At 40.5% G+C, this 24,020-nt stretch overlaps 2 protein-coding genes across 7 annotated transcripts; one reads left to right on the top strand and one right to left on the bottom strand.

Annotated features, from left to right (window-relative positions):
• Positions 1-798: 798 nt before the first annotated feature.
• PAK1IP1 (PAK1 interacting protein 1) lies at positions 799-9,167 on the bottom strand. Of its 2 annotated transcripts, none has more exons than XM_068397249.1 (10): positions 9,037-9,167; positions 8,091-8,253; positions 7,067-7,187; positions 6,897-6,971; positions 6,187-6,239; positions 5,248-5,393; positions 5,060-5,157; positions 3,634-3,733; positions 1,908-2,031; positions 799-1,312 (listed from the first exon to the last, which is right to left on the bottom strand). In XM_068397249.1, the coding sequence occupies exons 1-10, from the start codon at positions 9,097-9,099 to the stop codon at positions 1,152-1,154; spliced, it is 1,104 nt and encodes a 367-aa protein (XP_068253350.1). In that variant the 5' UTR covers positions 9,100-9,167; the 3' UTR covers positions 799-1,151. The 2 variants fall into 2 exon arrangements, with proteins under 2 accessions (XP_068253350.1, XP_068253351.1); XM_068397250.1 differs by lacking the exon at positions 9,037-9,167 and adding an exon at positions 8,394-8,836.
• On the top strand, positions 8,847-23,588 carry LOC137661638 (tRNA selenocysteine 1-associated protein 1-like). 5 transcript variants are annotated; one of them, XM_068397254.1, is made up of 10 exons: positions 8,847-8,942; positions 10,254-10,439; positions 11,810-11,892; positions 13,067-13,203; positions 13,804-13,935; positions 14,811-14,930; positions 17,048-17,246; positions 17,806-17,851; positions 18,662-18,830; positions 22,182-23,588. In XM_068397254.1, exons 3-9 carry the CDS (start codon positions 11,881-11,883, stop codon positions 18,796-18,798), a joined length of 783 nt encoding a protein of 260 aa, XP_068253355.1. In that variant the 5' UTR covers positions 8,847-8,942; positions 10,254-10,439; positions 11,810-11,880; the 3' UTR covers positions 18,799-18,830; positions 22,182-23,588. The 5 variants fall into 5 exon arrangements, with proteins under 5 accessions (XP_068253355.1, XP_068253354.1, XP_068253356.1 ...); XM_068397253.1 differs by lacking the exon at positions 8,847-8,942 and adding an exon at positions 9,238-9,393; XM_068397255.1 differs by lacking the exon at positions 8,847-8,942 and adding an exon at positions 9,914-10,015.
• The last annotated feature ends 432 nt before the right edge of the window (positions 23,589-24,020 follow it).

The raw sequence follows: 24,020 nt of genomic DNA, 5'->3' as shown, positions 1-24,020 counted from the left end.
AGAAATAATGACTACTCTGGTAGCGCAGAAAACAACATTAAAATGCCTTACTTTAAAAGAAATAAAGAGAACATTTAGTACAGCTATTTGACCTCTCCAGCTCAACTTCGTTTTTCCCACTGTATATTTATAATAAGACTTAGGATAAAATCCTGTTCCCACTGACCAAGAAGGTCAAGAATTCACTTTTTGTTTAAGTGTAAAACAGATGGGTGACATTTTATCAGCAAGACAAACATTTCAAATGTTAGATAATTTTTTTAAACAATACAGCTCAGATTAAGGACTTGAAAAAATACTATGGGAAAGGGGAAGACAAGGTAAAACCCTATTGATATAAACTCTTCCACCTAAAAATATATATTGTATTCTGAACAAAAGAGTTCAATCATGTGAGACCCTAAAGGTAACCTATCCATATTTCACAAACACAGATATTTTGGCAGTTCTTGAAAGTATATAGTATAAACTTTTTATAATACTTCAAGAGTGTTCATTTCAGTCAGGAAAATCAACTCCTGAAAAAAGGAGACCTAGACTTTATGTATGGGTACAAGGACTTTAAAAAAATTAAATGCATGAAGTATGGACACAGTAAAAAAACCCAAACATTTTGCTATGTATAACTCCATGTCAAGAACAAGAAAGTAACATTTTTTGTGAATGTATGAATGGGAAGTGATCATCATATTTTAAGTAATGTTAACATGTTCCTTCTTACAGTAGGAAAAGTAATGCACGACAAAGGCAGATCATATTTTGAGTCAAATGAATAGTAACTTTCCCAACACTAAAATGAAAGAGTGTACGTATTTTTAATATGCATTGAAGTGAGACAAAAATGTAACTGAGACAGCTATTTTTATCATTTTAGCTGGCTTTTTCAGAGACAGTTAAAAAGCGTATGCTATTGTTAACAGAAAAATACAAACACTGCGTATTATGAATTTATATTTGCCTCATTCACTTAGGAAAAGTTGCCATCTCTTTTGCTACTTCCCAGAATGATCAGTCAATTTATTAGGGTAAAAACATTACTTTTAAACAACAGATCAGTTCAGAGGTACATGTCCTGTCAGAGGTTTACAGTCTTATAAAAACTGCAGCAACACCAGCATTTACTTTTTATTCAGGAGAGAAAGTAGCTGCCTTCATGCTGAGCTATTCACTTTCTTTTTCTTCTTTTGCAGTGGAACTTTCAATTTTTGGTTCTCTGGAGTAATTTTTCTCTTTCTTTTTGCTGTTTTATCACTTCTACCACTCCAACAAACTTTTTTTTCCCTGACTATTGATGATTTTTCATCTTCATTTGCTGAAAAAAAGCAAGAAATTATTCACACTGATATTTACGTCCAGTCTTTGCAGTCTAAAATGGCACAGAGACTTATTTGTATCTCATTTTAAAAAAGGGGTTATAAATGATTTTTTATCTACAGTGGAATGTGCCATTTATACTAGTTTTGCCTGTGATACAAAAATACCTAAAGAACAAGTATGTAAATAGATTACGATACCAGAAAACAACAGAAAAAAAATACTGAGCCAGTTTGCCCAAATGCATTGGCCTCAGACCTAATTTTGTTTATAGGAAAAGAAGACATGCAGTTCTATCAAACTGTTTATTCTTTTCTTATCTGTCTCAAAAGCTTCACAGTGGCTTCTTTAGTATGTTATTCCAGTAAAGAGAAACAAAACTTTCATATAACAGAAAAGAGGCTTATGTCCTCCAAGTTGCAGCCTTGAGACACTATCAGATTGGTAAGGATATCACTATCACTTGCCAGCGTCCTATCCCCAGTTCTTCAAGATACCAAAACTTTTTCCAAAGCATATAGTAAAAACTTCCCACTTAGTATATTCCATTTCACAGTCACATTAACAACTGAAAATACACAAAGTTCTATTACCTTGAGATGATGCAGCTTTATCAGAATTTTCTTTTGCTTCTGAAGCCTGGTCAAGCCACACTGCAAGACATGTCAGCCTAGCTTTGGTATTGACTTCACACAGTAAGGAAGGCACATCTTTAATCTGAAGATAATATAGAAAAAAGATTACTTAAAAACCATTATTTTATTTCTGTTTAAATTTACTGAAGTATTCGAAGTGAGAAAGTATCTCACTGCTCACCTTCCGCTTAAGTTCTGGTGCCTAACAGTGTTTAGAACCAGTGTTAGGCCATATACTGGTTAAAGGTCACATTGTTACAGTCCTGTTCCTGATACCCTTCCTCAGTGGTGGTTTTACAAAAAACTCCCAATGGCTTTAAGAACATATCTTGATAAGCAAGATCTGTGAGTTTCAGGCACATGGGGGTAGATTAACACAAAGAATAACTAGATGAGTCATAGGCCCACAAAAAAAGTTGTTAATGGTTTCAGAAGTTTCTCCAGAGTAATAGGTATTTTTTGGTACAGCTAAAATAATTTGACTTAAAAGTTAGTGCATCAGATTCCTTTTCTCCCTCACAAAGACAAGGCTGCTGATTAAAAGTAACCTCCTCAAAGTGTGTTTCAAATGGCTTAACTTCAATTGTTATCATTCAGCTCTGGGAATACTTGAGCAAATATCCTATTACCCATATCAGAGGATAAAGTGTCACAAACACATGTGCAGCCTCACAGCATCAACCCATCAGAAACTACTTGTATTAGGATATTCTACCGCACAGAGCTGGACACAGCAGCCCACGCAGTTATACAAAGTTTTACAAAATTTTGCCTGCACAGGGAGAAAATCACACATTTGGTCAAAATAAAGATAATGTTACAGAGAAAAGTAAAGAGTTCCTTCATCACTATGTCAATTATGTGCAAGGGGAACAGAAATTTGAGGTGAAGGGAAAAGAGGACTTTTCATTGCTGCACTTGGAAGTATAAAAATAATCAGAGGGACTGAAATTAAAAATGGGCAAATTCAGATGAGATTATAAAGTGTATAAATGTTGAGAGATATTTATTTGAACTATTCTAGATACTTATAGTGGAATATAGTAGCTCCTTTATTACTAGGCATTAAATTTAAGAAATATAATTATAATTTTAAAAGACAAACCCCAGAGCAAACAATAAACATGGGAAAAGGTAAGACATGATTCCTTGTTGAACTGTGCTACTCAGAACTGTTTGAAAAAACAGGAAATAAAAGTACCTAGTACGTTAATGTGTTTGAATTTTTCAAAAGGACAACTTCTTCCCCCTACATGAACAAACACCAGCCCCCCCAAACCATAGAGTTTGTGTTTTTAAAAGAGTAGCAAGAGTCATCAACATTACAAGAATTCACAGCAGTCCTTAGGACATATATAACTGAATAGATAGACCTAAGTCTGGCCAGGTAGGTCGGAAGGGAAGAATGACTTTATGTAAAGAGAAGATGAGATCTCCATAGTATCATGATATTTTATAGTTTGTTTAAAAAAAATCACAAAGATACAAAAATACACAAGTGCATAAAAATATATGCGTAGACATACACATCTCTCCTGAACGTAACATGGAGGAAGATCAAGGCATCCAGATTTCAAGTAAAATTTCCTCAGTGGTTTAAAATCAATCTTTGTAACAGAACCGTCTGCAATTTTGGTCGTCTCATATTTTTCCATAAATGTAACAAGCAGTTTAATAGACCAACCTTATTAAGATCCAGATTCCACATTTTAATGTAACCATCACTGGATGCAGTAACAATAACATGCTGTCCTTCTCTTTCAAAACTATAGATATCTTTTATTCTGTAAAGAAAATGTAATACTTTGTTACTTTATAGCATGGCAGTTCACTTCAGAACAGTAAGCTGACAGAAATTAAAGATGAACAGTCAACAGTCTAAAAATCAGTTTGAACAGAAAACCCACAAATGACAGGCAGGAACTTGGAATGGCAATCTGTTTTGAGCGCTGTCATCTACAGTAGGAACACCTGCCTTTGCTAGGCTTGTTAGGATTCAATTCAGAACACTAATTCTTTTAAGCACACGCTATTAACCACAACAAGGACATTTTAGCTAATGCTCTTGTATTCTGATGAATTCAAATCAGCATTTGGACAAATATTTGATATTCAACAACAACAGAAAATATCTGATCAGCGTAAACATCCTTTAGATGGTCCTGCAGGAAAATACTGGTACACAATTTCAGAAATACACAGACCACATGCACAGAAGTGTGTACCTCTGTGTGTGTGTGTAAACACACACACACACACACACACACACATATACACAAATAAATAAAAAAAATACACATGCCTTCTATAAAAAACTGAGTAATTTAGCAGAACCTTTTCTGGTTTGGTCTCCTTACCTACCACCTCTCCACTTCAAAGTTTTGCTATACCAGGGTGACCAACCTATGCTTCTTGAGACACCATTGGCCTCTGAGCAATTCCACACCAGCCAGGGTGAGGGTTCTATTACAGGCCTTGCAACAGAGATGAGCTTGCTGGGTAACTCAGACTCAGAACTGCCAGGAGGGCAGCTGTCACAAGGACTGACCAAGATAAGACAGGAGAATATTGCCAGATGTCTTACTACCAAATTTGCCTGTCCAGTACAGTCCAGTTTTATAGTGGAGCATTGGGAACCCTGTACAGCCATTTTCATCTCCTGCCTGAGAAGCACTACAGACCCCACTACAGTTCTGATACAACAAAGCTTTGGGGGAGAAAAGAAGACCTTTTTCCTGAAAAAAAGGTTAACATAGATCCATGCCAGTATATTGAGATCTTATATTTAAGATATATTTAGATATGATCTATATTGATCTTATATTTAGACTTAAATATTTTATACTGTACTTAGATCATAAATTTAGAACTGTAATATTTCTAATTCTATACCCTGTTGTTTTTGTAATGTGCATGGACAGCACAGTACTTGTGCTCATACTAAAAGCAAACAAGTCTGTCCCAAATTTGGAATTTAGCACACAAGTAAATTTACTTTCTGTACTAAAACAAAACCAGTAGAAAAATATGCTGAACGGTACAAGTCATTGAACTTTAGTGAGTACTCAGCATTGCTATAAATATTTAAATAGTAAACAAATATAAAATACCTGTTTTCATGAGCTTTAAATTCACACAGGCATTTTTGAGAGTCACAGCTGTAGAACCTTATCATTTCATCATCTCCAGCTAAGGCAAGGATAGAATCCTTGGAATGGGAAAAAAGAAATGCAAGTGTGATTATTTCATGTGTTTCAAACTAGTTAATTTCCCACCACTTTTCTTTTTTTGTACTTACTGTAATAAATCTAAGTGAAGAAATTCTCTTCTCTGTTGTGATAGTGCCAGTGATTGAAGCCGTGTCAAGTTTGTAGATATCCACTTTATTTGTTATCACGGTCACGTACCTCTCTCCATCAGGGGACCATTTAATTATGTGGGCACCTGTACACGTTGATATATTTGTATACACATGTACACAGTTTTTTGCATTCTATATTGCCTGAGAATCTAAAAGTAAGTATCTTTAGAAGCTGCTAGACACTGTTTTCTACCTAAACTTGAGGACAGAGCCAGGCTCTTCTCAGTGACATCCCTTGACAGGACAACGGGCAAAGGGTGCAAGCTGGAACACAGGAGGTTCCACATAAATATGAGGAAAAACTTCTTTACGGTGAGGGTGACTGAACACTGGAACAGGCTGCCCAGAGAGGTTGTGGAGTCTCCTTCTCTGGAGACATTCAAAACCCGCCTGGACGCGTTCCTGTGTGATATGATCTAGGTAATCCTGCTCCGGCAGGGGGATTGGACTAGATGATCTTTCGAGGTCCCTTCCAATCCCTAACATTGTGTGATTCTGTGATTCTGTGATTGAGAAAAATTCAGGAAAAAATCAGGTAATGTAGAATATACAAGTAAAACTATGTTCTTAAATGTTCATTTCTGATTATCAGAAGTGTATAAAGTAGAAAAGTAAAAACAAAACACATTTATTTAACTGTTCTGACATCAAATTTCAAGGAAAAAAAATTACCTTAGTGTCACTATGTTTTTCTTTTGGCAAACAATTATTATTAAGGATATATGCTTACATATGCTTGCCTGCATGTGTAAAAAAGAGATTGTTAAAGTTGCTTGCCATTAACTGAGTTGTTGATTAATTCAGTCTACTTTTCTTTACACAAAAAATAGGACTATCTAATTTCACTTTGTAGTGGATTTAGACTGATAAACTCACTTTGCTTCAGGTTTTTGATAAAGGCTGGTCGTCCTTCTACGAGATTCCAAGTTCTGAAAGACAGCAATAGATAATGTGCATTCAGGTTAAAAACAGCATAGTGAAACTGAAGTCCTGTTTGCTGACGTGAGGCATCCAAAGGAAGCTTTTAAGCATCTCTATGCATTTTGCTGCCTTCTTAATACAAAAGAAAATGATGACTTGTTATATCGTCTGCACGCTATAAGGTTGAATTAGCGATATTTATTTTATAAACAACTGTTCACAATGCAGAGCCCAAAAGGAGCCCAATACCAATTTGTCCTGTTAAAATAGCATTTCACATGTTCAAAACACATATATACAGCAACATGGACACACTTCAAGTGAAAAATTACTTTTCTCACACTGAACAAAACCTGACAGCTTTCAGAAGTTTAAACAAATTGTGTTCCAAAACGCAAATATATTTATACATCTACAAGCGACTATAAAGAGGCAGAGCATAACAAGAGGCTAGGAACAGCAAGGACTATTTTTAAAAGACTTTAAAATATCGGTGGTACCTAGAACTTAAAAAGACAAACCAATGGATCTTTGAATCATCTGATGCCCAAATATGTTTCATCAGTGTTGCACAGTCTAGTGCCAACATGGAATTGTTGCTTATAACAATTACCAAGAATTACTGAACTACAATTCTTAGCATTTCTTCATCAGTTTTGACTCACCTTAATGTTTTATCTGTTCCCACTGACAAAGCTAATTTCCCAGAAGGATGAATAGAAAGAGATGATACATGCCCCCTGATAAAAACAAAACAACGTATTAGCCACATACATTATTTACAAGGAAAATGAACGTGAAAACTCATGCAAACATGCAGATTTCAGAAACTCACTTATGTGCCCTAATGGATTTCAGGCATTCCCATCTCTTTGTGTTCCAGATACAAATTAGTCCATCTTCAGCCCCACTCAGTAGATGTGCAGTACCATAGAACTCCAAACAAGTTATTGTGCCTACAAAATCCGAACAAGAGCTATTAACAATGTTTTACACATTGAACATCTTCTCACAGAGAATGTATTAACAGAGAAGCTTCTAGCATCGAAATATGCCAGCTACTACCCTACCCTGGGCAAATCTGAATGATTCCCTAAGTATTTCTTCACAAGCCACTCACTGTTCCAACTTTCTTGTTATCTTCAATCACCGATGTGCTCTATCAGCCACCCCCCAGCCATACACATCTGAATTCCATCTGGTCTGTTCCCTGAAACAGCAGTACACCACCGTGGCGCAGGTGTCACAGAGCTTCTATCAGTGACAAGGAATGCTCCTGTATCAAAGCCCTGCTCTTGAAACACAGTCACATTTACTGCATGTGCTGCATCCCATGAGCACCAGATTTATCACACCTGGGTTGAACGCAGGTACCCCATTCAGTCCAGCTCCATGTACTTCTTGGTTGTCAGGAGAAAAAGGACAATCAGGATTGAGCTACAAACAACCCAAACAGAGCAGCCTGCGCTCATACAGAAACTCTCTTTTGTGTGGCTCACGAACGTTTGTGACAAGGACACTGGGGAAGGGGGTTGTTGGGAGTAGGCATGGTCTAGATAAACTGTCCTGGTAGAACAAAAATGGCTCACAAGCCATTTGCGGGCCATAACTTACTAAAACAGTCAAGACTAAAAATAATTGGAAGATGTCGCTCTATTTGTGGGCTAATACCCAAACTGATTTTTGGATTTTTATGCTCAAAACCTTACCTTGCTTGTATCGTCAGACCATCATGGCTGCAACACCATCACTATTAAAGGCTTATTAAAAAAATGTCAATTTTCTTCTTCTGGCAAGGGCCATTTTTTCAGCTATAAGTTTCTATCATTAAGACTTTTTACACAGATAAGCTCCCTTACCATTGTGCTGCAGCAGTGCCCCATGTTCTATCTTCTTTTTCATGTCATAGATTTGGATTGTCTCATCTCTGCTCCCAGTGACCACATATCTGTTATTCACTGCTACCGCTGACAATGAGGCAGAGTGGGCATGATGTGTAAAATCAGGGACAACCGTCCAGGACTGTAAGTGACACACAAAATAAACAGGTCTTTCTGAAGCTTACCACAGCGAGCTTCGACTTCACCATCCTGAATTTTTTTTTTTTTTAAAGCAAAATTTGAAAAAGCATATGTGTAAAATGCAAAGGAATTATACTTAGCTGTAAGTAAAATGGGATCTTATTGAGTTAATGTGCTGTCAGGAGATCAGTCCGAACGATTTAAGCGTGCAAACCGCCTCTTGTAATCAGTGCTGGGCTTAGACGAACCCGTATGTGAAAAAACATCAGCACAGAGATAAATCTCACGGACAACGGAGGCAGATTCTCCCTTTTTCCACCTCCGCAGGCTGGAGACACGCCTTCCACCTGGTACCGGCCCCCCCCGACAATGTGGCATCCATCCCCCGCGCAGCTGTTTGTTCTCGGCTCCGCGCTGGAAGGCTGAGAGGAGCGAGCTCGCACCGCAGCCCCCGCACCCACGCAGCCCCCGCACCCACGCCGCCGGCCGCTTCCCAGAGCTTGAAGGATCCGCAGCTCCCGGGAGCCCTTCGCGCCTCCCGGGACGGGCAGCGGGGTGCCCGTGGGCCGCTCCCACACCCCGCGCCAGCAGCGAGGGGCCGAGCCTGCGGCTGCGGGAGGCTGCCCCGCCCCCGCGGCGCTTTAAAAGCCCACCCGGCGCCCAGCCCCGCGGCCGCGGAGAGACGCGTCGGTGAGTAGCGGGCTGCGCTCTGGCGCTGCCTTTCCCTTGGGGGGTGGCGGGCGGCCGGTCGTTAGGGCGCGTTTCTTTCCGCCCCCGCCGTTACCTCGGCGGGCCGCGCGGCGAACCCGAGGAGAATCTGCTCGTAGCAGCCCGCCACCAGCTCCATCCGCCCCGCACGGCGCCACCTCGGGGCCCTGCCGCCCTCGGCCGCCGCCTGTCCTCCGCGGTGCCTGAGCCCGCGCCGGAGCACGCCACGCCGGGCTGGGCCCGCGGCTGGCGGCCAGCAGCGCTCCCTCAGGGGGGAGCCTGCGGCCTCCGCCTGCCGCCGGGGAGGGGGAAGCGCCCGGGGGGCGGCGGGGGCGCGGGTCAGGCTCCGCGAGCGGCAGCCCGCGCGGGAGGTCCTCGCGGGGCGGAAGCGGGGCTGGCGCTGCTGCTTATGGCGATGCGGAGGATGAGAGACGTTAGTGGCGGGGACGGGGGAGAAAGGGGGGATCGCGGTGACCGAGGCCGGGCTGTGGGGGCCGCCAGTGAAGAAGGGGGCGCGAACCGATCTACTGCGCAACGGGGGGCGGGCGGCGGCGGCGGCCTCGTCCCCGTCCCTTCCCCCGGGGCCTCAGAGCCGCCGCCTCACGGCCGGCTGGGCCGCGGGCCTGCTTGTGCGGGGCGGGAAGGCGAGGCCCGGCGGCCGATGGGCCGAAGCGCCCGGCGAACCAGCCCCGGACGCTGCCGGAGGAGCCCCGCGGCCTTGTTCAGGGCCGCGCGGGCTTTTATTTTGTAACATTTTTTTTCCCCGTTGTGTTTTTTTTTCCCCTTATCGCGTAGCACAATGAAGGGGAAGCGCGGCCTCGGCGCCAGTGTGGCCGCTGCGAAGGGCCGCGGCCGGGCGGGGCGCACTTCTTGCCGGGCGCCGTGGCTTTTCCCGTCGTGCCGAGTGGCTTATAGAAATGCGTCACAGCGCGGGGGGGCCGGGGCCTGGGCTGCTGGGGTGGGCGCGCCGGCCCGAGGCGCTCGGGGAGGTTTCGCCTGCCTGCCGCCCTGGCCCAGCTCCTCACGGGAGCGAAATTAATGTCCTCTGAGCTTGGGTGAGCGGTGTTCGCACCGGGGATTTTATTCGTAAACAGCTTCATCCACCTTTTTTGCCAGTGCAAACGTAATAATAAAAACGTGGAATAAATGGGGGCGTTTGAATTCTGGAGGTAAAAGCTGCCCCGCTTCTTAAACAACAAGCTAGCTATGACTGTACTTACAGTTAATGGAAATGTAAAAAAATATGATGTTAATACGTGCTGTTTTAACTGCTTTTTAAATATTGTTTTCTAGTGAAAAGTTCGAGAGGCGACAGTCAAGATCAGACGGGGAAAGAGTACAAAAACACAGTTTTGCATAAAAGTCCACGATAACTGTAATCGAGAAACGATTGCATCACTTGCCTTCTGATAGTCTTTTGCAATAAAACGGCTTTGTAGTTTGTGCCATCTTCTGTTAAATCTGCACGAATAAAGAGTGGTAAGTTAAGCATTATGCAGCTGTGAATTCTATAAGTAGTATTTCAGTAATGCTTGAATTAGAGGAACATCACTATGTGGATATTTTTATTAAAAATGACCACCTTTAACAGGAAAAAATTGCCACTGATAGTTGCTTATAATGAGCACAGTTAGGTTTAGTAAGGGGGCATATGCTAACCTTCCTGGTATTTGCCTGTATTTAAGGTTTGTACTTGGCTATTTTCTCAGCTTCAGAATGAGTGTGGGGATGAAGTGCAGAGTTACACTGAATAACGCCATGCATGGATGCTCTAGTTATGGTATATGGCTATTGTATGTCAGATTGGCCTAATCCATTTTCCGAAGTAGTGCTCTGACCTGTTCCCATGTGTGGGCAAGCCTTTAAGGCATTGCAAACACTGTATATTTATTGTAGTATGTGGATTTGACCAGCTAATGTGTAAAACATTAAATAAATTCTTGCATGGAAATGGGAATTAAAACTTCAGCAATAAGTATCTGCATAGAAGGAGCAACACTGGATGTAAAAAGCCAGCAGTGGTGAATGAGCAACTGCATGGAAATAGATGTGAAATATTTTGCAAATGAAATTGTTCTCTGCACTGATTGATACTGGTTGGATGACTAGGGTAAAAAGCTTAAATAAAGGATATTGGAATCAAGAAAGAGGCACATACCTCTTCAGGAAAGTGTACCCCCGGGTTTAGTGACAGCAGTAAAAGGTCATCTGTTGTTGCTAACTCACTGGTAGGGAGTGAAATACATGTATGGAAGAGGCAAAAGAAGGAAGACATACCTAAGAAAAGGTGCAGAGAAAGATCCCATTTACCTGTACTGTGCCCTCCTCCCTCTTTGATTTCTCTTGTTCTTTAGCACATAGGAAGTACCACTGCTTGTGTTCAGCTGTATAATTTGTGGTACAAGTAAATCAACTTTTAATTTGGCTAAAAGGGGAAGAAACTGAGGGGTTGTACAAAACGTACTAAAGCCTCTCTTTGTTGCCTTTTTTTTAGCTATTTTAGAACATGGATCTTCTGAATTGCTATATTATTGTGTGTAGGTATTTCAGAAATAAGGATAAGGTATAGGTGACTTAAAAGCTCTCTGTAATGTTCTAGTGCTTTGTTCGTTGGGAAACTTCATGGACTATTACAATTCAAGAAAGTGAAGATGATTTCTAATCATAATCCCATTGGCCATATATCCTTTTTATCTCCACTGCTTTAGCAGTGAAAAGTTGGAACTTATTAATTCAGAACCTAAGAAATTTGACATTAAAAACATAAGGTGGAGTGAACATCTTTGAAAGTAATTAATCTCAAGCTTAAGATTCTTTATCTTTTTGTTTCTCCTCCACATCTTTTTCAGCTGAAGGAGTGCAATAAACTGAACCTGTGTGCAGCCGTATTCTTCGAGAAAGGCAGAAGACAATTTGAACCATGGCAAGCCAGGTAAGATGTTTGATCACAAATTCAGGCTTCAATGCCTAAACGGATTCCAGAACCGTACTCAGAATTCCTAGTAAATGTAAAGCTGAAATAGCTAGCTTGCTCTGAGTTGGATGTTCTTTTAGTCCTACAATTTCTTCTGGTAATTTGGTAATTGGTGGCGGTCCTCTGGACACTTAATCGTATCAACTGAAGCAGGTCGGGGACATAACATTAAGCTTTGCCGTTTGGATTATTTGAGCATGAGTTCTCCTGAAGGACCTTGCGCATAACACTCTCTATGTAAGATATATGTAGAGGTGTTCTAGAGGAAGAACATTAAAGCCTGCGTAAGTAAAAAATGCTGCGAAACACCATTCTTATTTTTGGAAATCCTCGTTCTTCAGAATCTTTAAGTGGGAGAGGCAACCTGTGTTAACACAGCTGTTGTTTCCCTCCTCTTTTGTGTAGTTGCCCCACTTCCTTTTTAAACTGTGGTTTTTGGGTTTTTGGTTTTTCTTTCCTTTTTTTTTCTTTTTTTTCAAGAGGCACTTTTTATGCCTCTTTCTTGCTGGCCTTGCATCTGGGTTTGAGTTTTCCCTCAGCCAAGCTAGTGCCTGTTCCTGGTCTGCTTTCTCCTTACGTTCCATTAATCGGCCTCCTATTGTTACTCCTGGCCTGGGAGAGTGACTCACAGCTGGGTAGTGAGGAGAGGCATCTCACAAAGGGAAGAATTCCTAGGTGAGGGGAGATAGGGACAGCTGAGATCCCTTCTAGGCAAGAGTGATTATTTCCCTGCCTCTTCATCACTCAGACTGTGCTGCTGCAGGGTTTTTTGAGTCCTGGAGCTCAAGGGGAACACAGTCCAGTCCTGAAGCTAATTAACATTTAGGATTGGCCAACGTTGAAGGGCTGTCTCCTTTTTCCCTAATTCCAAGAGGAAGCTGTCAATCCGTTAGCCAGCTTGACAAGTCAGGGGAATATGGCTGTTCATACAATCCTTTGGCTCTGTTATTTTGCCAGGCGTTTTCCCCAGAGGCTGCTTTCCCTCATGGGAGGCGGAGGGAGAAATGGGACCCCAGGCTTCTTTCAAGGGCAAGGTGAATATGGGGAAATCACCTGTGGTGATGGGGAGTGGGAGGGAGGAATGTAAATGAGGCTAAACACTATAAAGGTGATTTTTTTTTTCTCCCAACAGGACTTAATGGCGAAAAAAAGAGAATGTCTCCAGGCCTACAGCTGGTGGAGAACACCGCAGAAGAAACGGAAGAAAAAGAACAAAATAAAACCAGGAAGAATAGAGTTTGTCCCTAGTAGTACTAATCTTTCGATCAGGTAAAGACCTTATGAAATGAGAAGCTCTGCCCCCTTATCTGTTTAAATTGATAGTGACAAGTGGATGCCATCACTTGTTTTTAAAATCCTGAAATGGCATATGTGGTGCCTGTACACTAAGTATTGCTTATGGAAGTGTATTGCCAATAGAATAATGAAGTTTTTTGTAGTTTATCTCTCCCATAAGCACTGAGAAGTGGTGGCAACAGCTCATTTGAATCATGGCTGTAACTTGAGTTAGTAGTTTTTCCTGGTGCTTTTTGTGCCTCCTCCCCCTGCATCCAGACAATAAGTATTTTTAAACCAAGTTCTAAAAGTTTTTTTATAAAATGGGTTTTTGAAATGCTGCTTTTTTTTTGTTTGTTTGTTTTTTTGCAAAAGCAGTAGAATGGACCAAGAGAAATTGAGAACTTTATGCTGGAGTAATGGCATTGCAGTTCTGTATGTTACTCAGCAGAGTTTTGCAGTTAATACACTCTTCAGATTTTGTCTCCTTATTTGTCCAGTGATAACTGCCTGCTTATATGTTAGGTATCTTAATAATGCAATCACCTATCTTAGTCTCAAAATTGATTATTGTTCTCTTTTATGTTTTTAAAGACCAGATTATTCGATATTTGTTGGGGAGCTTACTCCAGAAGTGGATGATTTCCAGCTCTTTGACTATTTCCTAAAGAGGTACCCGTCATGTATGGACTGCAAAATAGCAACAGACCTGCTGGGATATTCCAGGTAATGCCTGTGAAAATGTGTAATGCTGTCAAGATGTTTGCTTCTATAAGTAATATATAACAACTTGCATCAGAACTGTTTTTGTGTTTTCTTCAGAGGCAGGAAGAGAGAGATTAGTCTAGCATTACTTTAACAGCATAGATTCTTGCATTTCTAAAACTTTCTGGTTTAAGCAGTTAATGTGATAAGCTTAAATTTAGCCATCTGCATATCTGTGTGAGAGAAACGAGATGGTGGGAGAAGGGAGATCTGTGCACCGAGATCTGTGCTGCTGTGCTTAGATACAGCAGCATGTTTAGTTGTCTGCAGTACTGAAGACAAAATAATTCCCTTTCAACATGTGGAAGAAAAGCGTAAGGCCTGGCAAATCTTAGGGGGCTGGGAGACTGAACCTATGAATGTTAGTAAATAAAGCCTAGCAGAAGTTACACTGGTGAGGGAGTGAGTCAAGCAGGGATGAGCGAGTCTGCCGTTTCAGACAATGCTGGCTGTAATAGACTGATTCAAGAAACTTAAAGCAAGTATAAAAAGAATGTTAGTGCTGTACAGTGGTAGGAGTGGGTTAATACTAACTGATAAGTTAACTGCTGTAAATGCAGAAATACGGAATATGATTACTTATACAGATAGCAATTAAAACATATTGTTTTGCTGGCTCTCAGATAATTACATCTTAATGCTATCAAAGAACAAGCTATTTGCTTCTGAGACCAAGTTTTTAATTTGGTGCTGTGCATGTACCAGAGAGGTTGCTTAGGTAATGGAAGCTATAGTAGCTCCTATCTTCTCTTTTTGTAGAAGACAGAAATGGAATTAATTAGCTTTGTAATTGTTATGCATACTAGAACTTGTTTTCTCCCTTTTGAAAATTGTAGAGGGTATGCCTATGTCAGATTTGGTGAGCAAGGTGATCAGATGAGGGCACTGCAAGACTGCCAGAATGCACCAGGTCTGGGGGGAAAACGAATCCGGCTGAGCATAGGAATTTCTAAAAGGTAACAAATGAGTTGTGTGTTGATACAGTAATTTTAAATAATCGTATTGTTGTAGCTCTGCCTTCGTAAAGTCTGGCCCTTGCTATAACAGCTGTACACATGATGCAGTCTACAAAAAGCAAAAATACAGAAGCATTATGTTTTGACTCCCTGGATTCATCGACCTCTTCCAGGATTGCTGGGGGAATCCAACTCTTAAGTCTAGCCAGATTGCGTAACTTGGGTTTAGCTGCTGTTGTAACCAGCCTTAATTCTGCAAAGCTGAATGCATTCACAAATGTTTTCCAGGTTTGGGCTGAAGAAGGTAGAAGGGACAACAAGCGGTTTTGTATGCGAGGGAGCTTTTCTTCTAGACCTTTCCCTCTAGTTCAGGCAAGGTAGCATGTTGCTAGTTTTACAGTAGGCTGGCAGAGGAAGGAACTCATAAGTGGAAAAACACCGAACATAGCGGGGAAGAAGCCAAAGGAGATGTTGCTTTGGAACAGTTTTTTTAGAGTACTTGCTTTTCAAGTGATTAGGGCAGCAGGGAATTGAAAGTTAATTGGTTTTGAGAGGGATTTTTACTCTGCTGGCTCGTTCTCTCAGTTATTTAAGGCAATTCAAGTCTCTGAACAGTTAGAAAATTGATACCAAATTTGATAAACTTTGATCCAGGATACAGACAAAAATAGAACTTTATTTAAAACAATTTCAGTATATTTGTGAGGTTAGCTTGTATGTTCTGTTAAACAGTAAAAATAACAGCTTTTGTTTCTCTTTACCCTGGATAATTCTGCAAATGTTGGCTTTTTGCTTTAGCGTGGAAATGCTCTTACCCAAGAGAGCACTGTCAAGAAGAGGGGTCACAAAGAAACATGTTTCCTCACTTCTGCTATCCAGAAGAATGTTGGTAGTATCATCAGATTTCTTTCCTACAGAGATGTATGTAGGAGAGAAGTTGGAAGCAGAAGACTTTGAGACATTAGTCATTTATTTTACTACAGTGGCAAGACAATAGAATACCTGTTTATTAGAATGTATGTGTAGGTTTACAGTAATGAAACAAATGTAGGTATTAAAATACACCTCACTAGTTTATATCAGTTTCTGAATGGCTGAGTACTATGCTGTACTAGCATCAAAATATCCAGCCATCAGAGCAGTTGTCACTAAGTCACTTATATTGGAAACTTTATTTCTGAGCTCCTTCGGTTTGTGTTCTTGACAAAAAGCCTAGATCTGACTTTTCTGTAATGAAGTGGAGAGCAGAGAAATTGGACTTTGCAAACACAGGAGGTCTACCTGTATGTAATCAGTGAAGAAATGTCTAAGCATAGAGGATTTTTTGGAATGTGAAGCTGGGTTCTCTGAACGTAATTCATGTTGTGTACTTCTGTTGTAGTAGAGACAGCACTTGTGCGTTCATGCTTGTCATTAGTGTGAAGTTGTCCCTCAGAAGATCTACTCAGGAGAGGGAAAGTAGTGAAAACTAATCAGCTGGCCCTTTGGTCTTAAGAACCAATGAGTTTTGTCATTTTCGTGATGCTTTGGCTTCATAGTGGGTAATGGCAGTGCTGACTTCACCTGATAGCTACACTTTGCCAACTGTTCATGGACTAAAAATTGAGCAGGTGGAGGTAGACATGGCAAACTGGCAGGCTGTGTCAGATGCTCCTCTGAAACAGATAATTTGACTTTGCCCCCTTGTTTCTGGAAATAATAAAATTTTGTATTAACCAAACAAAAGATAGAAGGGCTAATTAAGACTGAATGCATCTTTAAGGGAGCTGTGCTTGATAAATGTCTCTGGTCTTAATAAATTGGGTTTTAGCAGAGCACAAAGATTTATCAGCAGCTTCCTTAGACAGATACTAAAAGTACTCCAAAAGAATAGATAAGTGTCATGGCTGAAGTTAATCCATGAAAATAATTACTTTTGGTATTGGTGAAGGTGAGAGCATTTGCTTCCGTACAGACATGAGATCTTGTGCTGTGACTTAGACTGTTGCTTAGGCAACTGTTCAGAAAAGCTTCCTTTTAAAGTTTGAAATGCATAAGCTTGCAAATTGTTTAACTTCAGAACTTGGGTTTACAGTTTGTTCTCAAGCTCTAACTATATCTAACTTCTCATGTTTCAGACTGAAAGCAGAATTCCAGCGGTACCAGTCGTACAACTATAATGATTATTACCAAGATTATCAGAACTACTACTCCTCACAGTGGAACTATGATCCTTATGCTGAGTACAACTACAGCTCCTATGCTCACTATGATAGCATGCAAGCTGTTGGAGACTGCTCTTTAGGAGATGCTGTTATGGCTCCTGCTGTTTTTGAGGTAAAGGTACTACACACTTACTTTAAAGAAAAAAAATTCACAAGCAATGAGTTATACAAGTTGTGCAAGTCAGAGCAAAAAGAAGTCCTAAAACTGAAATCATGCTTTCTGCTTAGTGTGGAGGTTAGCATAGCAGGCTTCATTCAGAGGTATCTTTGATTTAAGTGCTCAAGTAGTGCATCTACAGAATTAGAGATTTATACACCAGTATTTGTTCTGGTATGCCAAATAGCAGTTCTGACAGCATAATTGTGTAGGCTTCATCTCTTTCTGTTTTTCTGGTGTACTCTGCTTAAAGCAAATTAAAGAATTACTCTAAGATGGTCTTATCTTAGATCAGACAGTTTATCCATTAAAACTTCCAGAAGTCCCTTCCAACCTGAATTATACTATGATTTTCTTTAAAAAACAACCTTCCCTAAGAAACAACCTACATCTGCCTATTCTTGTAGTTGTGGAAGGAGGGAATGGTTTGGGAGTACAAAATTATTTTGGATTTGTGATGCTTTCTGAAATGGATTATGATTAAACTTATGAGATTTTTCTCCTTTTTTTTAAGGAAACTTCAGCTATGACTGAAATCAATGATGACCTACTAACTGAAGGTAATGATGATTCTATCACTGCAACTTGAATTTAGCCGTACTTGTGCCCTTTAACAATACAAGCCGTTGACTATTGGATGAAGAATATCTTGGAAATTCAGCTGATGTAGTACGGGATCCTCTAGGGGTTGTAGCTGAGATGAGGTAGGATTTTAAAGCTGATAGTGTACGGTGTGTCAAGTAGAATGGGACATTGTCAACAACCCTTCACAGTAGGTTTCTTGTAATTTTGCATTCATTCTCCTTCCAAAAGAGTCTAATACAGAATTTGTCATATCTTTGTATTGATTTGGCTAAGTGTATTCTATGTTGAACTCATTAACAGGCAAAAGCTGTGTTTTCCAAACTGTGAAGTAAAGGCTTATGTTGCAGGTCCTAAAAGGAAGATTCAGCTTGCACTTAAAGATTTGGTGCAAAACTTAATTGTTTGGCCTGGAAGGTTTGCAGACAGTTCCTCACATAGAGATGTCTTGTGTTAGTGTTCAGAAACTTTATCATGTGTAACACATATTGTAGTAGAAATGAATTAAATGGATTTTGGGGGAGTTTTGTGATTAATTATCTTTAAATCTGCTCTTTATCTTGAAATACCAGTATAGTCCTAGCATTCTAATACGCAAATTCCAAAAGAAGCTGAACTTGTCAGGTTTGTTAAAATTCTAGGTAAATAAACATCTTATAGATTTAATAGTAAATGTAACTAAATTATGAAATTTAGCTAAAACACATTTTACTAGGCATTTACTACAAGTTTTTGTGTGTATGCCTCCCAAGATCTGACACTTGTACTTACCAGGCTTTTATTTTCAGATCCACAGCTTTACTTTGATGTTGATGAAATGAACAGACAATTTATGGAGACAAGTGAAGAACTCTATGATTCCCTCATGAATTGTCACTGGCAACCTCTGGATACGGTCACTTCTGACATCCCCACTGCTATTTAAGTGTCTTATATAGCATGACCGTTATGACCAAGGTGCTAAAATTACGTTTCTTCTACATTACTTTAGATCTTAAGTTTTAAAGCACAATGATAGGTTGGGGTTTTTTGCTATGCTTTTGACAGTTTCTGTAATCCTTTTTTTTTTTTTTTTGTTCATCACTCTACTCTTGGAGCATCTTGAAATCATGTAAATATTCTAAAAATGTAAAGAGTTCAATGGGGTCTAAAGACAGACTTGCCTGTGTAAATAAAATTTTGTTTCTGCAAACCTGCCAGCAAGGGATTTTACTTACATATGTGAAGCACGTTCTCTTCTGGCTTGTGGAATTTAGCTGGAGGCAGTAGGGGTATTTCACCTGTCTTTAGTATGGGCATCAGGATGCCAGCAAAAAACAGCTCTCACGTGTTCCCAAGTTACCTAGGCAATCTTTTACAAGCTCTTAACACGCTTGCTTAGTTTATATGTGTATTTGGGAGATGCTCCCAGGGTTTGTGGGAACACTTGGGCCTGTTCTTCCTCCTGCAGTCTGCTGGTGCTAACTGTACTACTGTTGATCTGCTAGGTCAGTTAGAATTGCTTTATTAGTACAGTACTTTAAACATACAGAAGGACAAACATTGAGCTGCCATAGCTGCAAACATTCCACAGACTAAGGATGATCCCTACTGCCAATTTTATTCTTGCTCTTCTTACTGTTAGCCTTCTCAACTGATGCTTCACAGCACAGAAACTGCTGTAACATAATACATATTCTTAAACCTAAAAATCCTTGGGGAAAATAACTTTCTGCTTTAAAGGAGGAAAAACAACTCATCAGGAACAAAAAACTATCCTAGTAACAACTCTTCAACTAAGTTGCACCATATCCTAAATGTGTGTAATTTGTTCAGTCTTCGTGCTCAGGTGTTTTATAGTGATGAGGTTATAAAATTTTTGGTAGGATGACAGTTTTCAGTATTCAAGTCAAAGGAGATTTGGGGAGATAGCAATGAGGAAAGTTCTGCTTTCAGCTAATAACTTATGAGTGGCTTCCTGTAAACTGATCTCATCTTGAAGGGTATAAAGTATTTTCCAGTCATAGGGACTACTTAAGCCCATGTGTATGCAAAAGTATTTACTACTTAATGTATATAATGATAAAATAAGTTAGGCTGGAAACAGAAGAATGATCTTCCAAGAAAAAAGGTGGCAGAAATTATCATACCTAATAGCTGTGGAAGCTACTAAAGCTAGTCAAGACATTTTGTTACAGCCATATGTGTTTTGGGGGCAATCTGAACCATAATTGCTGTGATGGCAGATAGGAATAAAGTTTGAGGTTTTTTTATGACTTAATGTGATGAAAGTGGTGGTCATAACCTATATGCTGTTCTTAAATTTAAAACAAATACTGTGTTGCAGAGTGATGACTCAATGCTGGCAGGTCATTTCTAGCTGCTGACCAGAATCTCCCCCTTCTCAATTTAATTTCAGCTAGGAATATTTTCAGAGTTCCACCCATGAAATGCAGATGCTCTAAACAGAAAAGGCTTTTGGAGTAATATAGGAAGTTGATTCTTCCTGGATTTTGCGCAGATCTACATGTAGAAAGAGAGAGAAAGCAAAAAACTTCATCTAGGCAGGGGGAGCAGCATCACAGTTTTGGCAGCTGTTTCCTTACTTTGAGGAGAGCTAGTTGTAAGATAGCTGGGAACATGGATTTCTTGGGTGAACGATGCCCTTGTGTGAACTGGTGAGTCTTTGGAGGGTGATGGTACGCAGATTATTAATGAAAACATGACAAAGTGGAATAAATGAAGCAATGAGAATCTGGGTGGGAAAGGGGTTGCTTGAGTCCGTGTACAGAATTGTTTCAGGGGACTGCAGTAAGGAGGAAACTCGAGAGTAGATGCAGGCCCCTTGAATTTGTGTGGGAGTGTTAAAGCTTCAAAACCGTGCAGGATTTGATGCTACTTCAGTTGTAATGCATAGCTGTGGTGCTTGAGCTTGGTAGTACGCACTGGTGTGCTGAGCAAAGGATTTTGTATCTAGCCAGTACCATCACCACAAGCAGCAAGATGGCTTCCAGGTCTGTGCCTGGGTTATAGCCTGCTTTGAAGTGGCTTGTATAGCAGCTCCTAACACTGTACTGAGGTTGCAGCAAGTAGTTTGTTGAAACCTTTGTTACGTTACCAGTTAAAAATGCGATGCTGAGGATGTGCGTTGGCTCAGCAGAAATACTATGGAGTATCTATGCTGATTTTTGGTATTTGGGAGGTTGATTTACGTTTGAACTGTGTAATGAGGGGCCCGTGTAGCTGTGTGACTTCACTTAGTCTGACACTGTATCACCACAGTGCATAAACCTCAAAAAAAGTCAGTCTGTAGCTAGCCCACTTATGCACATTTTACTTGTTAACAAGGTGTCTACACTCTGCATTAGGAACTGTTTTCAGACATGTGTGCACTTTTGTTCTGGGCTGTAAAGTACCCGTACAGTGAAAGGCCTGTTTATGTAATGCAGTGGAAGAGGTGGTTTGGGCCATTAGTTCTCCAAACCTGAGAAAGGTTGGGGGAGTATTTTCTTCCAGTCAACATACAAGCAAAACGAGGTGAGGAAGAGGGAGTGTTGGTTGCAGCCCATGTGACACTGTTCTAAAATAGCTCTGACCTCTTTTTCTGTCTCCTGAGCCTTACTAGCCTATTCCACTTTCCAGTTAGGAGTGCATACGTGGGATCAAGGTGGTGTGCAGTGCACATTCTTCACTGTAAAGGCAAACTGAATGCAAATTTTCTTCCTGTATTGGTGTTACCCATGAACGCCAAATACAGGAGAAAGTGCATCAGAACTGTTACAATGCATTGCTGAGGCTTTTCACTGAGTAAACTTAGAGCTGTTCTACAACTACCAGGCTGTGTTAGCTAGCTTACGCACAGACCTGAATGTGTCATATAGGTGCCTGCCATCACTTCTACACAGATCTGATTGCAGCAGCATTTAAAAAAAAAAGCCTTAGAAACAACTTTTTCAGCACCATGGTATTTCACTTCTTCCAGTTGTGTTTTGTCTCTGTTTTACCCAGCTGAAATGTAGGTGGTTTTGGGTTTTTTTTAAGCTTGATGGTTTTTTTTGCAAGAGTATCTAGTATTGGTTTTATAAACTCTTCATTGCACCTCACTGCGATAGTGCCTTTCCTCCAAACCCAGTGATTTCTTCAAGAGGAGTAGCGTTTTTGTTTTCTATCACTTCTCTGAACAGAAAGGCTTTAGTAAGATGCTTTGAGGGGCGGCTAATCCTGCAGTCAATGAACAGGGAGAAAGAAACAGGCCAAAAAGGGTAAAGAGTACTTAAAAAGGTACAAAAAGGTTAAATGTACTTAAGCCATGAATGTTTCTTTTTGCAGGGATCCTCTTGGACCAACAGCTTCTTTCTAGCGCTACCTCAAAGTAACTTGCAGATATAACTCACAGGGAAGATTGATCAAATGGTGATGATCCCTATCATTCTGCTGGAGATACACATATATTTGCCTTTTGTTTTGTCTCATTTTTAATAAGCTTTATTTAACTTCAGTGACTCATGTCAATAGACATTGTTTGACTACATCGACAAGTATTTCTGAGTCATGAGTGTCATTAAAGGCATGTCACCACATGGAAATTGTTCTAAATAAGTAAAATGGAAGTAAATAAATAAAGCAGCACTTGAATTTACAGAGCAAACATAGTGTAGCTGCATTTGACACATATGTGGAAGAGAAAATAGTGCTTACAGTTACCTTAAATACTTGGTATGCATCAGAAAGAGGGAATCTTGTTTCAAATTTGCGCAGCTCTTACAGGTCCAGTGCAGGAATGGTTTTAGTCACTTCTGCACACAGGTACTGTTTTAGAAGTCAGCTATTACTGATTAATACCTGCTTTCAAAGGGCACAGTTTATATCCCTTTGTACATCTTCCTCTTCCCATAATGGAAATAACATCATGATACCCTTCCTTCCCCTCCTGTAAGTGGGAATTTAGCATGATAATTGTTTCCTGGACAAAAGAGAGTTACAAATCCAGGCTAAAATACTATTTTTCTTGTATTTTGATGGTTGCATTGATGTAGATTTTTTTGACAAGCGTATGGTAGAAGTAGAGCCTCATCCTAAAATCGGTGCACAGATGTAACACACCAGCAGTTACACAAGCTTGAGGTGGTTCTTGCGGGTCACTTCCAAACCCACGCGTTCCATATTCTGGAAGGGATTATCTGTCACTGCAAGTCATCCCACTGCATGTAAAATGGTATTTATGGTGGTAGGGTGGTAGAGGAAGAGACTGTGGGGTTCTGAAGGTGCAGTTCATGAGAAGGAATACCTGGAAAGTAATTCCACTCTGCTGGGATTTCAGAAATAGTTATCTTGAAAGCAGGACTAAGAAATTGAGCAAGTCATGTAGGAGAGCTGGGAAGATACCACTGAGGTTAAAAAAAAGCCAGTATGAAACAAGAAAGACAGACCTGGCAGTAGAAATTCCCCAGTGAAACTCCTAAAAGCATTTTTGTTTTCTACTGTTGCTTGTTTGCATTTCTTCAGGGCTTTGAGTTGCCCTTGCTGGTTTGAGTTCCCCTAAACCCCTGGGTTTGATAAGCTTGCTCTTCAGGTGTGTGCTGGTACCGGTGGAAGGGGTGTGCACTACATCAGAGCTCTGTCTTCCACTGTTAAGTACCTGTGTCTCATTCCATGTCAGTAAATTTTAGCACTATTTTTTTTTTTAGGGTGAACTTTTTTATTGACTTCTACATAGGGAAGGTGGCTGTGATTTTCTGCTTTGTTCCACCATTCGCCGGGCAGATCAGTGCTCTAAATAATATGTAGAGCCATAGATTTTTCTTAACTTTACTTACAGGAGAATAAAAAAATCAAAAGAAAATATTTCTCATTTTTAATAGAAGTGCATTTGTCCTCTTGAGGAAGAAGCAGCTGTGCTGAAGTTTTTTTTTCCACCTGCTTCCAATCTGCCCAAATGAGCGGCGACAAACCTGCAGATTATCATCCCTATTGCTTACCCAAGCCATAGTGGGTGTGTATATATATATATATATATATATATATATATAGTGGCGTCCCCAGGGAATACCGCGTACCTCCCGCCCACCCCTCCGCCCGTGCCGTTGTTCGAGCCTTCCAGCCACCTTCGCCCGCTCCCCGGCAGGGAGAAAGGAACCCCCTGTCCCTGGGCGGGGGCTCTCGTTACAC

Source organism: Nyctibius grandis, chromosome 3, assembly GCF_013368605.1.
Source record: "Nyctibius grandis isolate bNycGra1 chromosome 3, bNycGra1.pri, whole genome shotgun sequence".
Taxonomy (NCBI): domain Eukaryota; kingdom Metazoa; phylum Chordata; class Aves; order Nyctibiiformes; family Nyctibiidae; genus Nyctibius; species Nyctibius grandis.
Note: the sequence above shows the minus strand (reverse complement) of the source record. Positions and strands in the feature narration are given on the sequence as shown.